Source organism: Anopheles nili, chromosome X, assembly GCF_943737925.1.
Source record: "Anopheles nili chromosome X, idAnoNiliSN_F5_01, whole genome shotgun sequence".
Classification (NCBI taxonomy): Eukaryota; Metazoa; Arthropoda; class Insecta; order Diptera; family Culicidae; genus Anopheles; species Anopheles nili.
In genome coordinates, this window is record NC_071293.1 from 7,087,467 (window position 1) to 7,109,227 (window position 21,761).

At 51.1% G+C, this 21,761-nt stretch overlaps 1 protein-coding gene across 1 annotated transcript; it reads right to left on the reverse strand.

Annotated features, from left to right (window-relative positions):
• Positions 1 to 16,895: 16,895 nt before the first annotated feature.
• Positions 16,896 to 20,478, reverse strand: LOC128728594 (uncharacterized). The gene is made up of 4 exons (XM_053822221.1): positions 20,469 to 20,478; positions 20,338 to 20,408; positions 19,954 to 20,235; positions 16,896 to 19,861 (listed from the first exon to the last, which is right to left on the reverse strand). Exons 1-4 carry the CDS (start codon positions 20,476 to 20,478, stop codon positions 16,940 to 16,942), a joined length of 3,285 nt encoding a protein of 1,094 aa, XP_053678196.1. The 3' UTR covers positions 16,896 to 16,939.
• Positions 20,479 to 21,761: the final 1,283 nt, after the last annotated feature.

Genomic DNA, 21,761 nt, shown 5'->3' on the forward strand with positions numbered 1-21,761 from the left:
GCGAGATACGATTCTGCAATCCAGCCCGTTCCGGGTGTTTGGGTGGTCTTCAAACTACCCGTGCTCGGTTCGTAAACATTCAAACGGACGGAGAATCGTATCACCGCAATCGAGACACATTAATCGCTCTTTCTTTCGCCGATTACAGCGCCAGCCAAGCGTGAGCAGCAAAATATTAGAACCGAGCACCGAGAAGTGTGAAGAAAACGTCGAAAGTAAACGAAAATCCCCAAAATCAGCTCCGCGTTTCACGTGTTGCCTACCATTCGGGCGCACGGTGTGGATGTTGCCGTTTCTCGGTTTGTCGTCCTGCGGATGCAACTCAGTTGCAGCCAGCTATCTTTGTGTGCTCGAAAGTGAAAATTCCCCTCCCGCTACCACCCCCGCGTCCCCCAAACACCCACCCCATCTCTCCATCTCGCTCTATATTTCCGGTCGCTCTTTGCAATGGTTGTCGGGTCGCAAATCCAGGCATCCTAAGAATCTCTGTCATAGTTCCGGGACGTGACTGGAGCTGTCTACGACGTGTCGGAATTGCATTCCCCAAACTCTCCTCCACCGCCTCGCTTCTCTCACCTGCCCACAACCCCAGCCGCACCTCACAAAGAGCGTGCGGTGAACGTAAGATAAGCCATAAATAAACACGAAACAAACGCAAACGGTGCTTCGGCAGGATTAAGCGCCAGAAGCCACCGGAAGTATGGCGCTCTAGAGCAAGCGAGTGAGCGTGTGTGTGTGTGTGTGTGTGTGTGTGTGTGTGTGTGGGAGAGAGAGAATATTTCTGGCTCCTTGCCCGATATCGAGTTAATTTGTGGAGCCGAGCGCGTTGCTGCGTTCCGAATGCAAATGAGAAGCGCCGGGACTGCTTCTCGGCGAAAGTGGCCTGAGGGCGCCATAAATCGGGCTCCCGAAGCCGTTGTGTTATGAAGCGGTTTTGCTTTGTGCGATAATAAATTATCACCCACCACCACCCGGGCTCGGGTGTGCAGTTGGGCGAGGGTTTTATTTTCAATTTTTGCCCACCGGAAATCCAGCCACTCCTGCTCCTTTTCCGTGCGCTTATCTGCTTATCGGTGTGGCGGAAAGCGGCGGCAAGCTAATCCTTTTAGCCGGCGTTCGTGCATTCGGGTGCGACCTCAGGATGCAGGCGACGGTCATCGATCACCCGGATGGCCGGCCGGTGTGGCGTGAAGCGGGCCCAAGCCGCCAGCGCACCCTGTCGCGCGTTTTCATTAACTTAATTTCCAGCCCTGCTCGCTGCTCGTGAGAAAATGGACGAATTTTCTTTGTTTACAACCGGTCCGGGGTTCGCTTCGGCTTCTTGCGTGGGTGTTGTATTTCTTCCTTTTCGAGCCCACAGGAGCTAGTTGGGAGCGAGTGAATGTAATTTGCATAAGTTACTGAGACCCCCCCAAGCTTCTGTAGGTCCAACGCCCGCTTCACCCAATTTTTGCCCATGATTGCAGGCGCATTCATACATCAAAAAGGCATAACCGAACGAGCATCCTGGCGCGCTCCGGTGCACCAAAACCCGAAGGGATCGAAAAAAGAAAGGGCTGGCCACTGCAGCCACCCGGAAGCTTGGAATTTGCCATTCGATCCGGTGTTATAAACCCCCGGCAGGAAAGGGGTTCGCGTGCTAAGCACCTGTTAATTATTACACCATTTCCCGGTGGCAGCTGAAAGGGAGAGCATCAGCAACAAAAAAAAAACCCACGGCCAACTGGCGGGGATTAAACAGGGTGCCACAACGAAAAAAAAGGGTCAACTGGCGTGGTTGGGATTGTTAATTTTTTAATTAAAGCTCCCGCCCGGGTGGTCATTGATTTTTTGACGTGTTTTTTTTTGTTTTCGAGTCTTAATTTCGAGTGTGCCATTTGACCGCGCGTTGGTGTAACAAATTGGCAAATTGATGGCCACTTGTTCCGGTCGGGGTGTTGCCAGCCCCTTTCCGGGGGGGAGGTTGCTATTTTTGCTCGCTGCATGGCGCCCCTTTTTTTGGGCTCTTCCGGTTCATTGCAGCGAGCGCGTTGATTTGTCCGATTGTATCGTTTTTTTTTCATTTTGTTGATGCATAATTTGCACCCAACCCACTGTTTTTCGGGCTGGAGAGGTACAGTTTCGATGTAATGATACGTTCCCATTTGTGCGCCATCCACCGAAACCTGTAGTTTATTTTTTTTTTGCCTTCGATTCCATCCCCTACACGCCCTTACGCCACATGTCACCGTGCGTGAAGGTTTTGTGGAGCGTCATTGCGATTCCTTCTCGACTGCCAATCGGGGTGGCATATGGTTTTTCCGGTGGGGGGTGAGGGATTTTTTGTTTTCGCTGACAAGCCTCTCAACCGTCGCCGAGTTGATCGAACGAACCAAAATTACAGCGCCATACTGTACGGCCCATTAGCCGAGAGCGATCGCAATCAATGTCGGCAAAATCGCTCCCGACGGCGAGTCGAATCCGACGCTCATTAACCTGCGGGTGAGTGTGCTTGGTTCGACCTCGACCTTCCACCCTAAGCTTCGGGGGTTGGGAAATTTGGAGCCACCTCATTTCCCGGAACGTGCCCCAAACTGGCCGGAAAAGTGGCTTCCGGCGAGACTGAGGTCCATTACTGTGTGTTGGGCTCGCGTGCTTGTCAAGGTTAATTTTATCGGTCACCCTCTCCTCGGGTGAGCGACCGAGCGGGTGAAACCCCACCCCCCTCCCCCTTTCTCTTCCCCCCCCCCCCACAAATCGAATTTTCCACCTCCCTTATTAGGGGTTGGAGCAATTTTCCCCAGTTCTCAGAGGTCTAGAGTGGAAAAAAAAACCCAAAAGAAAAGCCCCTCGGGTCAACGGCTCTATGGCAGTGCATTTTCCACCCCTAGACGCCATGTGCTTTTCTAACTTTTTTTCTCCTTTTCCAAAAACCGAAGACGAAACCCCCCGTTCCAATGGGGGACGAAACAAATTGTAATCGAAGCAAATAAAACAAAGCCAAACAACACACACAAAAAACAAGCGGACTTCCAAAATCGAACCCGATCGCAGATGGTCAAATTGTTTGACCTCCCGCACTGACCACCCTTTCTAGCTTCTCCCTCCTCACCGCACCCCCCCCCCACCCCTTCAGTCGCAGGATCGATTGGGAATGAATAAATAACTGCGTACATAAATCTTCTCCCCCACCGGGGGCGGAAAATGTTGTCATATGTCAAACGATGGGACACGGACACACACACACACACACGCGGGCAGGTATCGGAAAGGATATCGAATCGAACCCTGCAAACGGGGGTGGTGAAAAAAAAGGTGAACAAAAAAAATATATCGAAATGAAATAACGAGTACGAGAAAAGCAGGGCGTAGAACGACTAAAAACAAACCTCCCCACGGTTCGCTTATTATACAGCCGTGGAACACCTTTCGGGGAGGGGTTTCGGTGCACCGTTTAGCAGCATATGGTTTTGTCCTTACACCCCCACCCTTCTCCCGACCTTCCCCCTTTCCCCCGGGGTACATCGAGGGCTCGAGCTGTCGATATGAGTGTCATGTCACCTCGCATCGAGCAACGGCGCGTTATTTGCTTCCTGACCGGTCGTTTTGCTGCAATTGCGCGGACTCCTTCCGCTGCAGGACTCGCGAGCGTGATCGAGGTGCCATATGCGCGATTCGTCACTCCGCACTATTTGCGTTCGAGCGCGCGCGGGTGGCTTGTGTTTTCCATGACTAATCGACCTCGAAGGGTTATTTATTTGCTTTAACCCCCTTTTTTCGCGTGCTGTTTGGGGTTGTTGTTTTGTTCTTTTGTAAATTTGCAGGCGCGTTTGCACAAGCACGGGACCTGAGCTGAAACCCAACCGGATGCTCCCGAGAGATAATGGCCTTTTTTGTTATTTTGAATTCGATTTCAAGAAAGTTGTCCCTGCCGCTTGAAACACGCGCGCTAGGATAATGAAATTCTTCGCGTTAATGCAAACAATTAGAGATTTTGGCGCACGTTTGGCGCGTGTTTGAGCGTTCGTACGAGAAGCCAATAAAGTCCTTGCCCTTTGCCGATTACTTGCTTTGCCTTTGCGGGTGTAATGACAAAGCGAGAATTCCAATCCGCGGAAACCGCGCCACCGTATCGATGGCAGCCCGAATAGCTACAGGTACGACGCATTCCAACGTGTGATACGGAGAGTGGGGGGTTGGAAAATTTTCCTTCCAACTCCCAACCCCACCCTCAGCGGACGGTCACGCGATGGGAGCAAACCACCGACACGCAATACGCGGCTGGGGAAGTTTTTGTACGTCCGGAATTTTCCACCCATCCAGCGGTCGTGGAAAAGGACGGCAGGAAAAACCTTGCGAAGAAATATTAATGAGTTCAGCGGGGCGGCGAGGGAGAAATGTTTCACACAAAAAAAAACCAACCCTCACGCCCCGCCTGGTCGCACTTTCTCCTTGCACTTTCCCTCGATAAAGGAGAACGGGAAAAAAAGGATATGAAATGGTAAAAGCAACAACGAAAAAAATAAATACATACACCGGTTAGGAACGCATCGAGATTCCGGTTTCCCAGCCCGCTCGAGCACAAAGAGATGGCTCGTCTGGAAAGGTGGGGTGGAATGTTGTTTCCACCCCTACCGGAGGCCACCGATGGGGTGAAAAGAAACAGGACGATGGAAGGACGAGCAGATTAATTTAACCGACGCATCGAGACAGCACGCTGAACGGAACCGTTGAGCCGGAATGGGGCAGCTTTAAAAGAAGCAAAATGTCGACTAAAAGTAAAAACGGAGCCGGGAAAATCAACCCCCCCCCCCCCCCCCTTAGCAGCGGCGTTATGATGGAACGATGAAGCGATGGCTTTTCCGGCTGTTTTGCTGCTTTTTTTGCTTGCACTCGCTTCCCCGAGAAAAGCGAGCATGTCTTGTCAGCGCCTTGGTGGATGATTTTTGTGGCTCGGCCGTGGTGAAGGGCGTTCGATTTTCCAACCCAACTGGCTCGCCTTGATCTCAGCGGTCATAAATCAGCGCACCGTTGGACGGAAACCGGTCGGCATTAATGAGCGATGCGGTTTGCACGTCGGTTGGTTGGCTCATAAATCACGCGTGTGCACCTGGTGCATGATGAGAGGGTTAAGGGTGCATCGGGTCGGGTGGTTGAGAAGCCAGGACGAGAAGCAGGCTCCGTCAGGATGAACTGCTTGAGAATGTTATTTATTTATTTTTTTTTCAAACAAAGCCAACTTCATGGAGCGAAATATGTATATTTTTTCCCTACGCTCAATTCGCCTGGAAAGAAAGCGAAAGGGCGATGACGCGTGAAGCGGTTGGCTGGGAAAATGACTTCGTAATGATCCCCCCCCATGCATGGCGTGGGTAGATGACATTCGACAAACCGTCAGATGACAACTGGCGGCGCGCAGAGTTATGAAATAAAAGCGAGCGCGTTATGAAGCCATCAAGTTGCGCGTAAAAAAAGAAGCAAACTGACGAGAGAGAGAAAAAAACCCCCCCAGTACATCTCGAAAAGACGTACGTCTCTCTGGCGAACCGGGAACCGGCTGGCGCGTAGCTTTTTTGCGCCGTGCGAGCGCGAAAATAACTCAATACGCACGCCACTGCGCGGTGAAAATTGACAATTTGCAGTAATGCAAGCGTACTGTTTTACGGCGAGCCATAACTTCAGGCACCGGATGTGGTTCTCCTCGCGGTGGTAGAGCTGCTGGCGCCGTCGCGTACGTCAAAATTTCTTGGCTTGCTATTTGACAATTTTCCCGGCCCTTCGGGAAAGCTTCCATGCACCTGGCCTCGTAAAAGACGATGCGTTCGGGCGGCAATATTGACCCCGTTCGTCTGCCGTTTACGACCCGATTACCGCCCAACCGCTCCTCATTTGCATCCGTCCGTCCGACGGGATGGGGGGGGTGGAAAAACCTCGCGTCCGCGATGATTTTCCCGCGAACGTTTACGACACTTGAGGTGGCACGGCAGTAGCGCACGGATGGACGGTGAAGGCGGCGGGCTTTATGGGCTGCACAAACGAGGTGCAAGCCGAGGCTCTAGTTTACGACACCGGAAGCACGCAGGAGCGGCAGCGGTGGTGGGTGGAAAACGTGGAAAATGCAAGGGAAAAATAAGGATGTCTTCTTCCCGCGAATCAGCGCACTCAGTCGGCGGGAAAAACAGATTGACGCTGGTTTGTGTGCGTGTCGCTGTTTTTCAACCCCGAGAGTCTCCACCACCCCTCCCGTCCTCTTTCCCCTCCCTCTAACCCACCCGTCGAAGGGTCATCCCCTGGAGAAAAGCAAGTCGGCAGGATCGCTCCCAAACGGCTCTTTGTGTTTGGTTGACGCGCGCGTTAAAGCGAACCGCTCAATCAGACCCGAGCTCGTGGTGAGCTCCCATCATCGAGATCAATCACCGGCCCGGTAAGCAACAAAAAAAAAGAACTCGCAAAAACGGGAAAACTCAGGAAAAACAGGAAGCAAGAAAAGCGCAACACAGCGCGGGTGAAATGAAAGAAACTAGCGGTGTCACCGGAGTGGAAACAAAATACCGAATCAATCAAGCCGGTTCCGGTCGATAAATCATCGCGGCCTCGAGGTCCTTCCACCCCCCCCCCCCCCGCCAGCGCATCCTCGTGCCTCTTCGCGCTCTTCTACGTTCCGTTTGGTCAGCTTTCTGTCGTCGGTCGAATGGTTTCGAACGAAGCTGAGAGTTGGTGGCGCTGGGATTTCTACTTGCCACCGGTTCATTCACTTCATTCACTTTTCCTCCTGTTCTCTCTTACCCTCCCCCTCTCCTCGGCCTTCAACAAAAGGGTCTACAAAAAGGGACACGAAATCGTACCGAAAATCGGACAAAACGGTGAAGAATAGTAATTTAATTAATATTAATGTCGCAATAGTGTCGCATCGAATTTCCTCCCTCTCTGCGCTCTTTTTATCGTCCCCTCTCACTCTCTCGCCCTCCCCGTGCAGGCACGGGGCAAAAGACAACACAGAAAGAGCCTGAAACAGGACCGCTCCGCACCCTTCGAGCGCATTGTGTTTTGTTTTGCCGGGGGGTGTCGTACATCGCGTCGACACCGTTTGATGGATTGAACCGGACGGAAAGCGGAACAAAACCGTACTCCCACACCTTGCCACCCCTGTGCGGGGGTGGCGGATTTTCCTTCAAGGCCGGATTTTCCCCGGACCAACGGTCATTCGACACGAATCGAAGCGTTGGAAAGCGATCACGCCGAACCGGGTAGAAGTGAAACCGGAACGGTAAACTGCATACAAAGGATGCATAGAGCGCGGGGGAGAGCTAGAGGGTGTACCCGGGGGGAGGGGGGGTGGCTGATAAGTTTGAATTAAAATAATCCACCCCACGATGGGAACGTAGAAACACCAAAAATTACACTCGAGAAGTTCAAATGTCACACGGCGCGGACCTTCGATGACGGATCGCAGCGATTGGTGGTGCGAATTGGGGTGGAGTGGGCGATAGAGGAAGGGTGTCTGCTCTTTTAAGGATATGCCATTCACGAATGAAGGACATTTGCTAGGATAGCCTGCATTGGGACGGATTTACGGCATGCGAACTCGAGCTAATGAGATCGAATGAGAGCTATTGATTTTGGGGGTGGAAAAAAAAAGAAAAAAAATATAGAGAAAGAAAAAGAACGAACACAAAAGAGACGGAAGAGAGATGCAAATGCTAATTGCTTTGTGCCGTGTCGCCCTCGTCGGTGGCAATAAATCATGTAACGATTTGTTTAAGCTCCTGACTATGCACCCTTCTCAGCTCACCGGCGGCTTTCCTTTCCTTTTTTGTTTCATTTCAACCCCCGAACGCCCGGTAGGATTATCATTATGGACTCCTGGGGCCATTCCGGTGGCTGCGGGCGGCCTCTTTTTTTCTCATTTTTTGCTCGCTGCTTTTTCATTCCGAGCGATCTCTGAGCCAGCTGCCCAGCTGCGGTTGCATCTTTTCTGCAATCAACGCATTTCACAATCCCACCCCCACCCCTCAACACCCCATGCGTGCCAGGGCGGTTGGTGGGCGAGTTAATGAAAGCGTAATCAAATTACAGCGAAATTGCATTGCAGCGTAATTAAAAGTAGCAGCGCATCCGATGCACCGCGGGCGATGCAGCGAGATGCAACCCGATGAGCTAACTAACCGTGGCGGGACTCTATTTGGACGCGGGATGAGATGGGGGGCGGGGGGGAGGAAATTATGAATCTCGGTCGAGATAAAACCGTGCACGAGATACAGCGAGGGAAATAAAAAATCATGCACGCACCGTCATAAAGCGAAAACCGTCGTCGTTGACGCGAGTGCATGTCCTGGACCGATTTCCCGGGATTGATGGGATTTTCCCCCGATGCGCTTTGGGCGGGATGCGCGCGGAATTAGCGATGGGCTAATAATATTAGCCGCAATGGGCCCCGAAACAATGGTACCATTATTTGTTCCTTCGCGATCCGGCGATGGTGGTGTTTTATTTTATTTTTCTCCAACGTTCCTTAGTCCCCTGGGGGGGGGGGGGGGGTGGATGCCCACCCGGAGGGTGCACGATGCGCTGCAAAACCTAGAGCCTCGGGGGAATTTCGGAATGCCAGCCCTTAAGGGCATACGAGCCCTTCGGTACGACGAGGCTTGGCCCGTGGTTGCAGTGAGCGAAATGCACTTTGCGGTGTGCAGTCATTTAATTAGTAATTTATTGCGCTTCTCGCTTTTTGCCCCATGTCAGTGAGCTTAATCCACGCAGCTCATGTGTGCATATTTTATAATCGCTCGAGGAAATTTGCGCTAGTTGCGGGGTGAGTTCGCGAGGCTGCGACTTTTTTTGCGCTTCCTTCACTGTTTGATCAAGGACGAGCGTGGCTCGAAAGGGGTACATGTTTGGAGGGTAAGCAGAGGAGCACGGGAGAGCGAAAGGGAGCATGGAAGGGAGTGGGTGGTATGAGGGTGACACGCTGGTTTGCGAATCATCCGTCATTCGTGGCGTGCTTAGCTCGCAAGCTAAGACTGCGAGTGGCGGGACGAGCTGAAAGAGGGTGGGAGAGGGCGAGGTGCAAGCCAGAGAGAAGGAGCGGAGAGTGGGGGGGGGGGGGTGGCACCCTACTGCGAAGAAAGAAACCGAAACCGAGACCAGCATGGGCTGAGAAGCGGAAGAAAAATAAAAGCAATCGTAATAACCCTGAGCGGTCACGCGGGTCGAAGGATGATGGGGTGAGAAGAAGAAGAAGAAGAAGAAGGGGGTAAGGGAGCGAGGAAACGGGGGAAGGGTAAAAAAGGACAATGAAGTTGAGTTTTATTGATGAGGACATATTTATCATGTTTCAAAAAATCGCTCTATATGCGAGGTCAGGAGACAAAACGAACCGATCGATGAAACCGTCGCTCGGGGAAGCCGTGGAGAGGGGAAGGAGGGGAAGGAGAATATCCTTGCTCGAAGCGTATGCGTGTATTTGTGTGGGTGTGTGAGTGTGTGCATATGTGCTTGAGGTTGCACGTACAAGGCAAGCTTGGTTACCAAATTTTAGTTTCACCCAGGCAGCTGCCTTTCGTCCTGCGAGAACGGTTGCTAGTGTGCGTGTCGATGTACGTGTGTGTGTGTGTTTATTCCACCCGCAGCCACGTCCTCGCCGCTACGTGGACATCCGGCGGCTATCAGAGTGTCCTATTTTTCCGACTTACGCGACCATTTTCCAATCGCTTCTACAGCCCCAAGTCCGCTTGTTTTTCTCCCTCGCGACCAAAAACTGGCTTCCATCGAGGTTATTCTCCTCTTCGCTCCATCCACCCCATAACCAGTGGGGTGGGAGCGGAGGAACAGGATGGAATGAATGATTTTACGGTTCCACATTTGAATGCACATAGTTCACCAGAGGTTTTTACGACCAGCACCGGCGGAAGGAAGCTCGAACGGAATTGGTCGAAGTAACAAAAAAAAAAAAGACGCCAGCAGATAACGGACGGAATCTACTCATTTTGATGATGCCTGCCGCGTCTTCCCCCGTTGTCCTGCTTGGGTGGCCGAACACGAATGTGATGGATATGCGAGAGAGAGGATGAGAAATAAAAAAATACAATTCAAAAAAACAGCAGATAGTTTCAGCTCGCTGCGCTAAAGAATTCCGCATTTCATTTCACCTTGGCGAGGGTTCGTGCGCCTGAATGGTATGCAGCCTGGTCGACACGGTGGAAGGATGCCGCGGTGCAGAAGATTTGGCGCGCTTCGGGGTGTTATATGTGGCTTAATGGTTTCGTCATCGGATCCATTTGAGGTTGCATGTTTGAGCAAGGATACTCCTTGTTGCAGCTGAACAGATTGCGCGGGAAAGCTCTACATTAACAGCTTTTTTATTCAGACAAAGAGCGATTAATCATCAACCGAATTACTTATTAAAAGTGACTGCTTTTTCTCTTATTACATGTCACATAGTCGGGTCATTGTTTGCATGTTAATCATACCTTAGCCGGGAAATTCAATTAAAAAGACATTTTCCACCGATGGAACCACATCTAAACGTTTGTATGTAGCAGTTGTTCGACGAGACGAGCTCCACCGATAATGTCCTTCGATCGATCAATGACGCCAACAATGGTTGCGTTATTATCGATGTAAATTTTTACCTTTTTATTAAATCTGCATTTTTGCTGCCTCGCTTACTTCCGGTGCTACAAAACGGGACAATTTGTCCTCGTGGAGACATTTTTTTCCCGCCCTTAATGCACTGGCATACATTTTTCCCGTTGCCGCTCTGCCATGTATCGGGAAAACATAGCGCTGCCGCTCTTTGGTGGCCGTAAAAAATAGAAGTAAAATTTGTTTGGAAAAAAAAAACACAACTCTCCCTGGATCCACGCGGAAAATAATGAAAAATAGAAAAGCTTCAGAGCCGAGGTCTCGTGGGGAATGCTTTTGTTGTGTTGCGTTTAATTTCGAGCGGATAAATATGCAATATACGGCAGCCCCGGTATTGGTGAGCACGTGATTTAAGGGCAGCAGGCAGGTGGCGTCCGAGGAAGAGGGTAACAATTTTAATACCCCTCACGTTTCCCCCATTCGCATGAATAAAATGTCATTCAACAAAAAAAAATTACTGGCCCCCAATCGGGTCAGGCAGGACATGGTATTGAGCTCAGAAGGGTAACCCTGGCGGAACCGGAAGCGCAGATAATGGCCGCCAGAAGCTTTCACAGATTCAAAACTTTTTTGTACGCTTTCTCTCCGTTCCTCCTTCCCTCTCCTGGCTTGCCTCGGCTCGTTTTGATTGAATCCTTTCCCCGGTGCACAAACTCAATGTCGTTTGCGCCCATTTTGAACCACGTTGTATGTTTTTACATATTTTTTTTTTGCTTTTGGGGGGAGCTACCGAGAGTCCTGCCGGTGTCCTCGGCAACATTTCAAGCGGCAAGTGACACTTGTCCAAATGGGGGAGGTTAAATCATCGTGCGCAAGAAAAACACCGTGACAGGTTTGGGTGAGTTCTGCGAGCGGAAAAAGGGAAGCAAAAAAAAAAATAGGCAACAGCTAAAGAAAAAAAAAGCACACCCACATAAATGAGGGAAAACCCTCTAATGGACGTACGATTGAAGCCCACTCACACACACACACACACACACGCTGCATTTGCATTACGGACCACGGGAGGCCGACTCCGAGGGATCTGTTGCGTGCGCGAATGTGCAACTCGACTCGAACAAAGCAACAGAGTGCCCCCCCCCCCGAGCGGGCGGGTGGTTAGGATGGAGGGTGCGGGGTGACTCATTGTTTTGTGTGTATTTTTCGATTTTGTTCCCCCCCCCCCCCCCACTCCTACCCTGCCAACCGGTGTATCCTTCGCGCACAAAACCCATTAAGCGCATTCGGTCGCGCGCGCACGCTCGTTTCCAATTAAACCAATCGAACGTTGTTAAAATAAAATCAAGAGATGGGAAAACCCCGCGAAGGGCGGTGGAGTGGGAAGTGAAAAAAAAAAAGCCTCCGGTGGCCAATCCTTTTTTGCTGCCGGGGCTTGCGGTGGTGGGGTAGGACGCGTGAGAGACCCACCGTTCGTCTAATTATGTTTCGTCGAAGCAATTTAGCAAATTAAAATTCCATTTAGTCAATTTCGACATCCGTATCGTTGGGAACGGTGGTTGGTTGAGTATGAGGGGGTGGGGAAGGGGGGGGGGGGAAGGGGGAGAGAGAGAGAAGAGGGGCCTCGTAAAAGCAGAGCATGAAGGTGCGCCACTCAAGGATGCGTTTTGTGACGGATTCGGTAAAGGGAGCCGTAGCGCCATTATGCCATTTATGAGCCATTCAGCCCGATTGTGAAGGGTGCCATCGAGTAGAGGTGAGGTTAACGGGTCCGGGTGAGACGTAGAAGGAAGGGTTGCGTAAGGATCTCTACCAGGACACTGACACAACGACGCGTTAACCCGACGCGATTATTTCACCGGTGGACGCTAATGAGCAAGTTTATTGCCATATTTCTACGCCATTCAGGAGCACGTTTTTGTTTTGTTCGTTTGACATTTTTTGTTTTGTTCTCTTTGATGGCTTTCGGCGTGCGTTTTATTGCCTTTTTCGCTACGTTTTACATCGTTGTTTGTTTATAGTGTTTTGAGGCATCATTTTGGTGTTGTTTCATTTTACTTCAATGTTTTATTACCGCTGCTTCGGTTGCTTCTAGAACAGGCCGCACCTAACGCTTTGAGCGTTTCATTATTCTAACACGTTCGCGAAGCGTTTCCCTAACAAGCGCGATTTAATCGCTTCTTGCTTAATCGTTAACAAATAAGTAAATTCCACTCTGTCGCCCCCTGAGCCCCCCTCCCAGGAATCATGAGCCGGATCCTTGCGTCCATTATTCATGCGTTTTGTTCTTTTTCCTAGCGTCATACGCGCCGCAAACCAAGGGCAAGGTGAAACCGGAAACCGGTTGAACTTTCGATGGTAGAGCAAATATTGACAGGATCAAGCGGACGGGCGCACATTTGGCAACCCCTGCGCGCGGTTCCTCTTTCCTTATTCCCTTTTTTCGCTCTCTCTCTCTCTCTCTCTCTCTCTCTTTCGCTTTTCAGTGCCATACCGTGAAGTCATCGTCACGTGTCGGCGCTGTATCCCATTTCAAACGAATCCTGCAATTGTCGGCCTACGCTCCAGGACCATTCCCTGCAGCTCTTCTTCTCTCTCCCCCACATTCTCCCCTCCTCGCCGCCGGTGCCAAGGAACGCATGCAAAATTAATTGATTTCCTATCCCCCTGTGCTGGCGACGCGATGGGAAGAAAAAAGGAGAACCGTTCGAAAGGACCACCAGAAAGCACCAGGAGGGCGCGTTTCCACGCTCCCAGTGTGGGAATGCACGTGGCTGTGTGCGCGTGGGCCACACCACCGCCACACAATAAACGGTGTGAACAATTTATTAATCGCAATCAAGTGGCCCTACAAAATTGTTTTTCGATTTTCGAGCACCGACCTGCCGCCATCCTTAAAATGGGCTGCCCTCTTTTGGGACCAAAACAGAACTCAATAACACCAACACACACGCACGCCGTTTGAGAGTGAATTGTTTTTTTTTTTGCGTTCATTTTTTTTTCCCATCTACTCCCGGGAAAAGGACGAAACTGTTTGGTGAGAAATGGGAAAGGAAGCTGCACGCCGTTGGCGTGCGTGAGTGCATCAAGTGCAGTTACCGGAGTATGGTCAAGCCCGTACGCTTCGTCCTTTGGCTTTAAGGGTTTCCCCGAGTTTGGAAACGTTGTGCTTCGAAGGACGAAACACGTTTGGCCACTCGACACGCCTCCTGATGCATATTTGACGGCAAACAGTTTAATCAAGAACGGGCTTGTGTTTTGCAAACCACTGCACCATGGGAACCGTAATTCGACACTCCAGCAGCGATTTTCCGGCATACGATGGGGGGGGGACAGACCCATTTTTACTGTGTTTGATTTTCCCATGCTTTGAAATAAAAGCTCACTAATTGCAGTCAACAGCACAGCGTAATTAGCGTTCTCTTCTCTCTCTCGTTGTAGGGCCTGCTTGTTGATGGTTTTAATTTAATTAGCAGCGTTCGATTGGGAGCAGATCTTGAGCCGGGATTCGAACCGGAAACCTTCCGTGGGTCATGCGAGCGTCATAGACGCTGCGCCACGGGCAGAAGGCATGAAGTGTGGATGAAATTTGGAACCTTTTTAAAACGTGTTAATGATGCAACCGTACGATAGGTGAGTGTTGCTGTGAAATGGTGCTTAACCGAAACATATTCATTATCGGAGGTAAAGCAAATGTGCACTTTTAACGCTTCTCGAGCGCTTGAATGGGGTGTTGTATTTCTTATCAAGTGTCGCTGCTAAAATCACCGACAGAGCGCGTTGAAGTACTGCTAAAACAATTCAATTCGGTCGACGTTTATCTACACGGGCTTCCACGAACGGGGTTTTTTTTTGCACTTCTCCAACAGACTTCTAGCAGACTCCCTATCTCCTTACATACTCAACGCTTGTACCTCGTTAAGGAAACAACCGGCGTCGTAACGGGTTGCCGTTTAGCAAAACACTGTGATGCAAACAAGCGGTGTAGAAAAAAAAAACTCAAACCACTTCCCGTTCGCTCGACGAGAAACTTTTCAATTCCACACCACGCGCCGGACCGTCAGTTGTCGGTTGGCGTGATTTGTGGCGATATTATGCAAATGATGCGCTTCAGCGAGTTGCACTTGCACCGGGAGGGATTAGAATGCACATCCTGGCGAGAAGCCGAGATGTTACGAGCTGAAAGGGTGCCCTTTCGGAGTTGAATGAACTACTTCGCAGCTCCAAACGCGTGACAAATCTCCACCTTTTCATTCCACGCGAGTGCATTTGAGGAAGTTTTCCTTCGAAGGGAGTTACATTTTGCTTCCAATATTCGTACGGATGACATGCGGCTGTAACATTCGCAAAAAAAGAAACTCTCGGTGTGTAGAAAAACCTAACATCGGGTGGTCTAATTTGGTTTAGCGACGTGTCAGGGTGCCGAAACCGATGTTAGCGTTACTCTCCCGCTGTCAATCACGGCGCCATTGCTTCCGGCACGCGTCGGCATCGTAAAGCGACGATAGCTGCGCTGTATCAAAACACATGTAAGTCGACGAACCAGCCGCAGCACTACCGATTAGGCGCACGGTTGGCTTTTACGAGCACACACGGCACATGTGGTGGACGCGCAGATAGCGGCTATCTCCGGGAGGGTTGTCGTAAAAAAGGCACCCGCGCGGATACGTGTTCGCGTAATTTAATTAACCCCTAGCAGTCGTCACCATCATCGTGCCCAAGAGGCCGATTTGGACCTTCAGCGGTCGACATATACTCCACCAACAAACGTCAAGTGTCAAGTGTCAAGTGTTGCAACCTGTCACACGTGGTGACGGTACCCGAGAGCGGATGCTCACAAATCTCAGCCTGATCCATTGTGGGATGTTCCCAAACAGCGCCCGCGCGTCACTTCTGGTCCTCCTTCAACAAACCTCCCTCCACCGGGCCGAGCATATGGGCCAGTTAAACAGATCAACCAAACCCTGCGTGCGTCGGGTGTCGACTTCTAATCCCGTTCCGACCCCTTTCCGGAACAGTTTGGCGTTCGAAAGTGGTCGGTGAGCTCGCGCGGGCATTAGCGGGGATTAACAATTTAAATTATTTCAGCTTATTGAATGTCATAACTGTCAGGGACGAAGGAGTCACCCATCACCCGGGCGACCGAGCGCCGATCGGGGGTTGGTTTGAAATTGAATCAAACAATTGGCAAGAACTAATTTGCATCACAATTGCCGCCGTTCGAAAAAAACAGGGAGGAAACGAAGCACCAACCCGTATCGAATGAGATCCGGCAAACAAGATCCATGGCCGCACCGATAGGGAGCGGGCGATGGTTTTGGGCCGCGGTTTTCCACCCGACTGTCCAGAGGTGGTTGTGTTTCTTTGCGCGTCAGGACGAGAGATAAAAATCGCCCTCCGTGCGCAGGATCCCCGGAAACCTGCCGGAGAAAGTAACGCCGCGTGGTGACACCCAGGGTGCCTACCTTTCGGGCGCAAGCGTCCAGCGTGTCGTTCGGTGGATTCGCCGTGATTTCACCGTTCACTGGCCCACGACCCAAGCGCCCTAGCCCCTGCTGCGTGTTATTACTTATAATTTACGAATTTTCACAATTTATTGACACTATTATAAACATAATTTGCATAGATTTGCATGCTAATAGTTCGAACGCAGGTCCCGAAACGCTTGACACCCGTCGGGCCGGAAGAGATGCGAATGCAAAGCGCAACAAGAGCACCTAAAGACGAGCAGATGAATGAGGGGAAAAAAACGCGCTGTGTAAAATAAAAAAAAGGCAGCCAAGCACACCGAACGCAGGGGAACGTCGATTTTCCCCCTAGCGAGGGATTGCGAAAAAATGTCGGCTCGGCGACCCTTGCGCAACCCAAATCAGATCATTATATTACTGTACATTTCCATCAGGCGATCTAGGAGCGTAATTTAACAGGTTGACAGACATTTGAAGACGGCAAGTTGGTGGAATTGTTTCTTTCGGTTCGCCGCATCAAGGGAGCGAAGCGAACCCCTCGTCAGGTTCACTTTTGGTGTTCAATAATTTTACGTTCGTCGGCAGTGCGAACAGTTGTTTAATGAAAAAAAAAAGGATGTTTGTGCAGCAACCTTCCCCTGGATTTGGTGCTATGGCGAATAGCTAACAACGCCGTGACAGATAAGAGGCTAGCGGGCTGTTGAGTGCAATTATGTAGCTCCCCTGATCCAGACAAAATTCGGATGTGGTGTAAAAGCTGGACGCGGATATTAAAAGTATCGTTTTTAATCTACTTGTTGCATAGTAAAGTGATGAACGAAAAATATGGCAGCGAATCGACACCCTATGGATCTTACTTCTATAGGCAGCACCTTAACTTAAGTACCACTGGAACTATCTGGAACAACGGCAACTCACGAAAACTGGTCGCTCATTCTATCTTCGGCGGCCGCCTTCCTTAGACGCTTCCTAAGGCTTTTGTGGGTCTTGCGTTTGGACGATTTCCCACTCGAAATCGTCATGCGCTTTCCGAGCTGCTCCTTGCGCTCCAACATGGCCATTATTTTGCGCATTTCCACCCGAAGCTCCTGCAGTTCCCGATGAACGTCTCCACGCTGAGACATATCCATGCGCCGCCCAACAGGCAACACCGAAGCCCCACGTTGCTGTCGTGCAGATGCCTTGTTCAGCAGGGGTTCCATTACCGGTTCCATGGTCGGTGTACTGGTTGGGGTAGCGCTCACAGCAGTCATGCCGATCATTGGCTGGCGTTTCTCGATGATGGCGAGTGCCTCAGTTAGAATGGACTGGTCCAAGCGCATGAACATCGTGAGTCGGAAGCACCTCAAGTTGACGATCACATCCGACCAATCGCCGGTAGGCAGCCAAGGAAACTTGCTGAAGGTTTGCGTGACAACTTTCGCTTTTTTTGATCGCCCGCCGGGCTTAGCAGCCTGAGTCTGAGCGGTAGCTGGCGTTGATTTCGTTTCCGTTTCTCGCTTGTGGACCTCGATCTTGCGGAACTCCTTCGTCTTGACGTTAATACGGCAGTAATGCTCAGTAAAGAACGGCTTCGGTAAGCAGCCCTGCAGCCAGGCAGGGTAAACGTCTGCCATACCTCGCTCGTACCGCTCTAACAACATCACTTTCTTCCCGATGCTGATCAGCTCCGACTCATCTCGAATAGCGGCGATGTCGCTAACTGCCAAACCGTTGATCAAGTTGAGGATGACAATCGGTGCGAAGAACAGGAACACAACGAACAGCAGCACCTTGCCGCCGGTGAAATCGATGGCAGCTGCCTCAAACTCGCCCGTCGTCATCACGAGCGTCTTGACGGTAGCGTTCCATAACGTGTGGAAGTGGTTAAAGTACGCCTCCTCACACCCATCACCATGACACGCATTCCGATCATCAACCTCAGCTGGTGACTCATTGTACGTGAGGTGAAACGCGTAAATGAACGAGCAGATCAGGGGCAAAAAGAGCAGAAAGCTCTTGAGGAAGTTCTGTGACACCGTCTTGAACATGTACATCATCGTCGCCAGGCTGTTCGACTGCAGTGAACCGAGTAGAAAGGTGAGCTGCATGGCTAAGCTGATTACGGTGAACGACGACACCAACCCATTGCAGCCGTTCACCAGCACCGCACTCATTGCGACGACATTCACGAGATCAAGCACATTATCGAACGACAGGTACGACTTGCGCAGGAACAGCAGCTGCAGTAGTTCCCGGACGAGCACGAACACCGCTCCGAGAGCGCTGAATCCTCGCAACCACTCGTTGGGACCGGAACTCGAGCAGGCTGTCAGTGAGAAGCTACCGAAGAAGATAATCGTCAGCGCAGTTAGCACGAGATTGAGATAGTTCCAGTGACAGAGCCGTGTCCACTTCACCATGATGAACGTGTAAATGACCGGGTGAATCAACAACCGCTTCAACTCCTTCGAGTGTGCGATCTGGCGTAACACCGTCATCTCGGTGATAGTGCGAGTGAACCGTCGTGGCTTTGTGCGAACGGCTCCAGCACGCTGTACCAGCTGCCAAGTGCTATCCTTCGGACTAGCTGGACCAGCCTGCGCCCATTTGCTCGGTTTTGGAGGCTCAAAGCCATTGAGGTTAAAGCGCAACACATTGCGATCTTCCGCCGATCGCTCGACGTCCACCTCGATGCAGTGATCGAGGTACGACTTCCAGAACGCGTACGTACCGTAATCGAGCGGTGTAAGGTTGTCTCGGTTCCGCTGGCCTAAGAAGGCGTAGGGCTGCTTGAGCAGCGTCAACGCTACGGAATCGAAACCATACTTGAGTGCTAGGTGTAGCGGGGTGTTGCCGGAATTGTCCGTTTTCGTCATGTGAATTGTGTGCTGAGAGGCGAGATACTCTGCACAGGCTAACAACGCGTTTCGATCCTCAATACGCCGCTTGTAATCATACGCCCTGGTAAGCGTGAGTGCCAGCAGTGGGTCGTCGTTTAGCATCACTAAATCCGAGATCTTCGATACCAGTAACTGAACGATTGACAGGTCAGCCATAAGGCACGCTTTTTTCAGCAACCCTTTCAGCTCAACACGGTGCTTCAGGATCAAGCATTTCTGCCGCTCGATCTGTCCTGGCCGTCCATCGTTGGACACTCCTCGACAGAGCCGACGAGGTACTTCGTTCATCTTAAAGATGTACTGATCAGCTTTCTTTAGGATCTGCAACACACAGTCGGGTAGCCGTTGATCGAGGGCCGTATGCAGCAGCAGTCTAATCACCTTCTTCGTGTTGCTATCGTCGATTTCAAAGCAAGCCATTTTTGAGATAAAGTTTTCTTGATCCTTGAAGCGCAGGAAAATCTCGAGTAGCTCCTCGGTTAGTCGCACGTCCACGTTGCTGTTGTAGAAGCCGACCATCCGTTTATTGTGTTCTTTGGTACTGCTAACCGCTAGAGCACCCCGAGCCAGACGGACGCAATCTTCCACAAACGTCCTCGTCTTGTCATCGGACTCGCAGTGTTTGAGTAGCAGCTCAAAGGGAAGCTTAAGCTGTAGGCTACAAATGTTGAAGTCTGCGCCGGCCTGCAGTAGACGCGTTATCAATGCCTGTATCCGCTGGAGGAGGTCGTCGGGCCGATCAGACCTCGGGGTTTTGGGCAGGCAGGAATCGTACCGCTCGCACAGTACGGCCAGAGCCGTTTGTTTGAAGCTGTTGCGAAGGTTGACGTCGGTGGCAGGTCGTGCGAGCAACCACTCGAGCAAGTCCCCATTCAGCTGGTTGATAGCGTAGTGGATAGGAGCGTTGGAGACCTGCCTGTCCGGGCGTTGCGCGCTGTACCGCGGTTCGATACACTGCAGAGCAAAGCAAAAACCGGAGAGTGTGTGCGTGAGAGCACGATTCAACCGAACCGGTAGACTCACCATTGACAGTTCTTCGCCGGTACCTCGTTCTCTGCATGGAAACGCTCGATGTACCGCTCCAAATAGGGCTGAAGCGTGACACTGTTCTCGAGCATCTTCACCAGCACAGGTTGTTGATGCGCGTAGTACAGGAAACTCTTGGGTTCCGGGATCGTGGTGGCGATGTCCCACAGCTTCATCTCCTCTACTAGCTCCTCTAACCGGCGCAGCCGATCATCGTTCAACAGCTGTTCGAACTGGGACAGACTCTCATCGGTTGGAGGCGTCACGAGCAAGGTGGCCGTAAATTCTTCCACGAACGTGATCTACAAGAGACAACGCAACATGCGCCAAAATAAGAGCGCTCTGTCAAGTATCCAAGAGAAGATCACTCTCACGCCACTGGTTTTTTGTGCACAAATACGAACCTGTAACATTTTGCGCTCGTTACGCATTGCACGCCGGGTGTCTTCCAGCTCCATCGGCAGCAATGTCTCACCTGTTGAAGTAAAGAAAACGTGCTTCAATAAATGTACCTCAACTGAAGCGCTTTATTCACCTTTCGACATGTTGAGGGTCGCGAAATACACGCACCCAAGCTGATCAACAGTATCACTCGAACTGGCGTGAGAATTTATGCCGACCCAATGGTGTCAGCTTCCACTTCACTTTCAAGTCCCCCCAATTTATTCTCTCTCTTTCTTTTTAACTGTGGGGGTTTTGTAGGTGGTCTCGCTTACCCTCTAGAGGCTCCCCACCACAGCTGACCAGCGAAACACGCAACGTTAAACAGCACCGAGAAATAGAGAGAAAGAGAGAGAGAGAGAGTCAAGCCTACACAAACGCTCACTGAGAGCGGGGCACGATCAAGTTCGACGTGGAAAGAATTCCCGGTCTCGTAATCGGAGCGTCCGCTGGCGCTCAAGATAATGGGGAACAACGTCAGACGAAACACCAGCAAACTCCCCACATGGTTCGTCCGGCAAACGTCGAAAACGCGAGAAGATCTACATGATGATCCCCGAATGGATCACCAGCATCGCTCTCTAGACGTTGAGCGTCAGAGCCATAGCGCTCTCTCGAAACCTGAGGAACCTCATCGAGGAGAGTGACTCTCAGATCCGGTTGTTTCGCCAAAACGTCACACGCGGCGTATCTATGGCGTCAGACGATAACTCCCGCGGGGTCTCCTAACCGGTCTTTCCATTCTAAAATTAACAACCCGCGCTGTTTCACTCACCCCAAGGTCAGGGTGCGATGGAGCTGAATGAAGCGAACATGATAGGTGTTTGAATCGATTAGTGTAAGGCGTCGTACGTTTAAGTTTGAACTAACGTCTTCTTATCAGCTACTTGAGTCACGCACACGCTAGATACAACAGACATGCTACGTTATCTGTTTGCTGATGTAGTTTATTTAATCCAATCCATTCGTCACAGTTTAAACAAAGCATTAGCACGCTCCCGAGTACACAGCAACTGCGGTTTCCGATACGTTTGATTTCTACTTCTGCGGACTGGCGCATGACGTGTATGCAAATAATGCAAAATCGAGTGAAACATCTGAGCTGTGATCGCTAACACGCAACTTCTGGGTAGCACATTTTGGACACCAGTTTTACGTGCGTAGATCCAACATGGTCACCGGAGGCCACAAATGGGCCAACCCAGGTTTTAACCGGTCAAACGGCGTAATTTCCCGCGGGGTTGCCTGTGTTTATGACTCCGAGCTCGATTCGCGACGCCGTTTAGCAACCCATTCGCAGGCCTGGCCGTAATCATCATTAGCGCAGTGACGCTGCCGAGCCGCGTTTATGGGGCCCTTTTCTTTGCGCGGGCCCACCAGGAAAAGG

Coding starts and splice junctions, on each gene's coding strand:
- LOC128728594 (XM_053822221.1), bottom strand. Junction 20,236..20,337: donor ACGAGCGCAAAATGTTACAG/GTTCGTATTTGT, acceptor TGTCTCTTGTAG/ATCACGTTCGTGGAAGAATT. Junction 19,862..19,953: donor GTTTCCATGCAGAGAACGAG/GTACCGGCGAAG, acceptor TTTGCTCTGCAG/TGTATCGAACCGCGGTACAG.